This window comes from Ursus arctos, unplaced genomic scaffold (assembly GCF_023065955.2).
Source record: "Ursus arctos isolate Adak ecotype North America unplaced genomic scaffold, UrsArc2.0 scaffold_6, whole genome shotgun sequence".
In the NCBI taxonomy this organism is placed as follows: Eukaryota; Metazoa; Chordata; class Mammalia; order Carnivora; family Ursidae; genus Ursus; species Ursus arctos.
In genome coordinates this window covers 6,727,862-6,733,048 of record NW_026623078.1, presented here as the reverse complement: position 1 = coordinate 6,733,048, position 5,187 = coordinate 6,727,862, and the positions used below count along the sequence as shown (strand labels likewise).

Here is a 5,187-nt window from a genome sequence, read left to right as displayed (position 1 = left end):
TTTCAGCTAATATTTATTTGTCCTTGTTATGTTTCTGAAGTGATTACAAATTTCTTTTCTTTTCCTTTCTTTTCTTTTTTCTTTTCTTTTCTTTTCTTTTCTTTTCTTTTCTTTCTTTCTTTCTTTCTTTCTTTCTTTCTTTCTTTTCTTTCTTTCTTTCTTTCTTTTTCTTTTTGAGAGGGACAGGGCAGCGGGGTTGGGAGAGAGAGAACCTTAAGCAGGCTCCATGCCCAGTGTGGAGCCTGATGCTGAGCTCTATCTCATAATCCTGAGATCATGACCTGAGCCAAAATCAGGAGTCAGTTGCTTAACTGACTGAGCAACTAAGGTGCCCCATGGAGTGATTCTAAATTTTTGATACCCTGGGTTGAACAAGACAGATGTGGTCCACAACTTAATGGGGCTTAAGCCAAGTTGGGAACGATATATGGAACAAATAATAAATTACCTTTGTGGTAAGTACTAATAAGAAATAGTGTTCTTTGAGAGCAAATCAATCGAACTTATGGAAGATAGTTTAATTTCTTCTACTAAGAGAATGTGACCACTATATTAATAATTATTTATTGAAATATATTTTATGATATGGAAGTTTGATGATCCCTATTGGTTAACCTATTTTGTTTTCTTATTCATTCATTAATTATGTCTTGTGTAGAGTGCTATTATGGGCAAGTGAAATGAAAAGAAGTAAACTTAACATTTACTGAATACTTAATATAGCCATATGACTAAGATACATTAATTATTAATTACAGTTTCATAAATAAATTAACTGAGGCTCAAGACTTTAAGTAACTTTTCCAAGATCAACCTATCAGTGGTTGAACATTTGCATAAATTGTGGAAATCAAAATCCAAAACCCATATTCTTCCTACTAAGCTATGCTGTTTCTGTGATTCTTTTTTAGAGATTTTCATAATATCATTTCCACTACATTATGATACCTTTCATAGTTTTAAGCTTTTCACATCAGGTGTTAAGTATCTTAAGGCAATGTTGCTCAATTTACTTGTGTTGAAGTTTAAGGTTTTACTTTTTTTCTTTTAAAAAATAATTATTTATATAAGTAATCTCTATACCCAATTTAGAGCTTGAACTCACAACCTTGAGATCAAGAGTTGTATGCTTTTCTGACTGAGCCAGCCAGGCACCCCTAAGCCTTTTACTTCAATAGACTAATACTTTTGTAAATGCAAAATCAGAAACTTGGACATCACTGTAATGTTAAATTTCTAGAGAGATTTCTAAACACTCACAAATTTTATACCTAATATGATATGACCTGATAATGTGCATGGACCTGCACCACTCTGCAGACCACAGTTTCCACTGCTTCAGGGAGTCCAACTATGAGTAAGTCATAATTCCTTCTTCCAAAAAGCTCATAGTTGAGTTGGTGAGTTAGGACTATACTCCATTATAAACAAGGGACAGTAAAAAAAGTGGTAGTAATAATAAAGCAAGACTTTGTAGACATTGTAAATATTTAAGTAATATTAAAGATGAATATACTCCCAGAGGTGGGGACTGGGATGGAAGAGAAGAAGGGTCTGTCTTCCAGATAAAGGCTTATGGACTTGGAAAGGGTTGCAATAGTGATTAGTTCTACGGGACTGGGGCTCATGTTGACTATTGTTACACCTCAAGAGTAATCACGGCATCAAACCTGAGAGGAAGCAGAGGGTATCAAATGCAGAGACAACCTGGTGGTAGAGAGCAGCTCCACCTGACAGCCACCAATTTTTCTGGGTAATCACGTTTGAGAGGCCATGAGCATATCAGGTCGGTTCTAATTCTACAGTAGAAGCAGGCTTTCATAATTTTGACCTCTCTCCCAGTTTATTAACATAATTATCATAATTTACATTTTCTCCTATTGTCCTTCCTCAGGTAGCAGTGCCAACGAAGCCAATGGATGGAATGAATCACTCCATGGTGTCAGAGTTTGTGTTCCTGGGACTCACCAACTCCTAGGAGATCCAACTTCTCCTCTTTGTGTTCTCCTCCACGTTTTATGTGGCAAACATGATGGGAAACTCCTTCATCATGCTCAGTGTGACTTCTGACCCTCACTTGCACTCTCCCATGTACTTCCTGTTGGCCAACCTTTCCTTCATTGACCTGGGAGTTTTTTCAGTCACTTCTCCCAAGATGATTTATGACCTTTTCAGAAAGCATAAAGTCATCTCCTCTGGTGGCTGCATCACTGAAATCTTCTTTATCCACGTCATTGGTGGTGTGGAGATGGTGCTGCTCATTGCCATGGCCTTTGACAGATATGTTGCCATATGTAAGCCTCTGCACTATCTGACCATCATGAGCCCAAGAACATGCATCTTCTTTTTAGTGGCTGCCTGGATGACTGGCCTTATCCACTCTGTGGTTCAACTGGCTTTTGTGGTAGGCTTACCCTTCTGTGGTCCTAATGTATTGGACAGCTTTTACTGTGACCTTCCTCGGTTCATCAAACTTGCCTGCACAGACACCTACCGACTAGAGTTTATGGTCACAGCCAATTGTGGACTCATCTCTGTTGGCTCCTTCTTCATACTGATCATTTCCTACATCACCATCATTCTCACTGTTCAGAAACACTCTTCAGCTGGTTCATCCAAGGCTCTGTCCACACTGTCAGCTCACATCACTGTGGTATTCTTGCTCTTTGGTCCTTTGATTTTTTTTTTATACATGGCCAAGTCCCACTATACACCTGGATAAGTTTCTGGCCATCTTTGATGCTGTTCTCACTCCTTTCCTGAATCCGGTCATCTCTACATTCAGGAATCAAGAAATGAAGGTGGCAATGAGGAGGCTATGCAGACAGCTAGTAAATTACAGGACGATCTCTTAAGTGATGCCTGTACTGTGAAGAGCCCTTGTTGATTACTGATGTTCATTACTGATGGTCAAACTTAGAAAAATGCTCTTATTTGTCTTTTCTTGATTTGAATATACAACTGATACTGGGTCTATTTTGTTTTTCACTCAGGGGGGAGGGACATTCACTTTTGAAAAGAGAGAGTTACACAGGAAGTATTTTTAAACCAATGATTATAGTAATCTCAAGACTAAATTCCTAAGGAGCAGTATTTATATGAACTAATTTTAGAAATATAAGACGGCATACTTCTTTGAGGCCTTCAGAACATGAAGTATCTCCCAGTCTACGTTAATACAGTATGACTTCATCTTTACTTGACTATGTCTGCAAAGACTATTTCCAAACATGGTCACATTCACAGGTATTGGGGATTAGGATTTCGGCTCATATATTTGGTAGACACAAAACACCCTGCAACAGTGGTGCAGGTAGTACAGGTTCTTAGAAAGGGAATGGTTATAGTATATCTATCTATTAATCAGAGTGAAATATATTCAAAATAAACTGAAGGAACTTCAGCTCTTTCATAGGCAATTAACCACATTTTAAAAATAATAGAGCACACAAAATCAGCATAAGACAAAAAAAAGTTATTCTGGGGAGCTAAAGAATCTCTGCTAACTTGGATGATTACACAGAAGGTAAAGAATAACATTTACTGTCTTTAGTCAACAGGAGAATGAATATACCAAGGTAATATTTCAGGTTATTGTAAATGAGAGGAAACCAAATTCTGGTCTTGCTTAAATATAGTATTTGGTCATAAAGCATTTCTGTTTTTAAAAATAAAGTAATTAAAACTGGGCTTTGCAAACTGCCAAAATATTAACATATATCATTGTTTATTTTCACTCTCATTATTTAAAAAAAACATATACACATATATGAAACCAAGGCAAGTAGAATTTACTTCCTGAATCTTCTACAGTTTTCTATCTACATTGGAGTTTGTCTTCCTCTTTCAGATTCTGGAATAACCAGACATTTTATGTCAGAATAAATCTGTCCATTATCCCACTGAATAAACAAAACCAGATCCTATTACCTTGCAATTACCTCTCTTACCAGTCTTAATCATCCATTTTATGACTTTAACCAAAGAAACTTAACTTTTGTTTCACAGACAGCACTCTATTAAAAAAAGAAAAAAAAACCCAGAATCTGACAGCAGTAGTTTAAGTGAGAAAAACTGGCTTTAATTGAGAATTATTACAATAGGGGAAAAGGAACCTCTGTATAGAATCGAGCTTCATATCCAATACAGCAGAACAAGTGTGGATTTACAGCCAAAAAGCAGATGGGAGGTGGTTGGTGGATAGAAATTACTAAGGGGAGACTTCTGGCTAAACCGACCTAATAGGATTCTTGCTAAAGGCAGGCCAGAATGATCAGATATTGAGAGTGGGTGTTTAAGAACCAGATATCAAAGGCGAGGGGTTTTCTTTAAACTGACTTAATAGGATTCTAGTTATAATTGGTCTATGCAAGCCCAGCAAGGATGGGGCTTAGTGGAGTTGAGGGCTAGTGGAAAAGAGAGCTCAGAGGAGCCTGACTAAAGTCTGGTCAAGAAGATGGATCTGTTCAGGCTGCACAGGCAGCCTCTGCCAGCTGGCCTTCTCTTTAGATCTCAGATTGATTTATGGATGCCTGGGGCAGGCTTGGTGACCCTTTCTGGTTTTCTGTCTGGACAAAATAGATTCCCTGCTGTGAGGAGCTTGATGAAATCAAGACTCAGCTAACACTAGCTGTTCCTTTGGCTTTCCCATCCCTGTAGGATGCAGGTTCTGTCTGGTCAAGAAAAATCTCGAGTAAACTAGCTAAGCTGTTGCAAAATGAAGGAATGGATTTATTGAAACAAAATTGTAGCTTCTTTTTTGTCCTTTTGAAGGGTCATAATATGTAATTATTTTAACAGAGGAAGTCAAGTCAGATGGCTAATAACTCCAGTGTGATTATTCATTGGTACTTGGCCCGGTGGCACTTTCAGGGGGCAATGTTAATTTAATAACTATTACATTTTGCTTCTTAAAAGTTTATTTCCTTTACTGGTTGGGACACAGCTGTGGGGCATTCTGAGGTGATGCTCATTTGGCACACACTGGTTTATGCTGTTGTTGGCTATCCTGGCTTTTCAAACCCTGGTGTTGGGTTTGACTCTATCCATTTGGAGTGGTTTTGGGGCCCCAAAGCCTTAGCTCCTGGTGGTTTGTCCCTGACAGCAGACAAAGCCTCACATTGCCTTCAGTTTTGTCCCTTTATTTCTTTTGAAGGACCTATTTTTCATGGTACTTGTCCTGCCTGT

General features: G+C 38.1%; 1 protein-coding gene across 1 annotated transcript; it reads left to right on the top strand.

Moving 5' to 3' along the window:
* Positions 1-1,915: 1,915 nt before the first annotated feature.
* LOC113249281 (olfactory receptor 4F21-like) lies at positions 1,916-2,855 on the top strand. Its single transcript, XM_026490787.3, is given in 2 exon segments — positions 1,916-2,680; positions 2,682-2,855. Coding segments are annotated over 2 exon segments (939 nt in total).
* Positions 2,856-5,187: the final 2,332 nt, after the last annotated feature.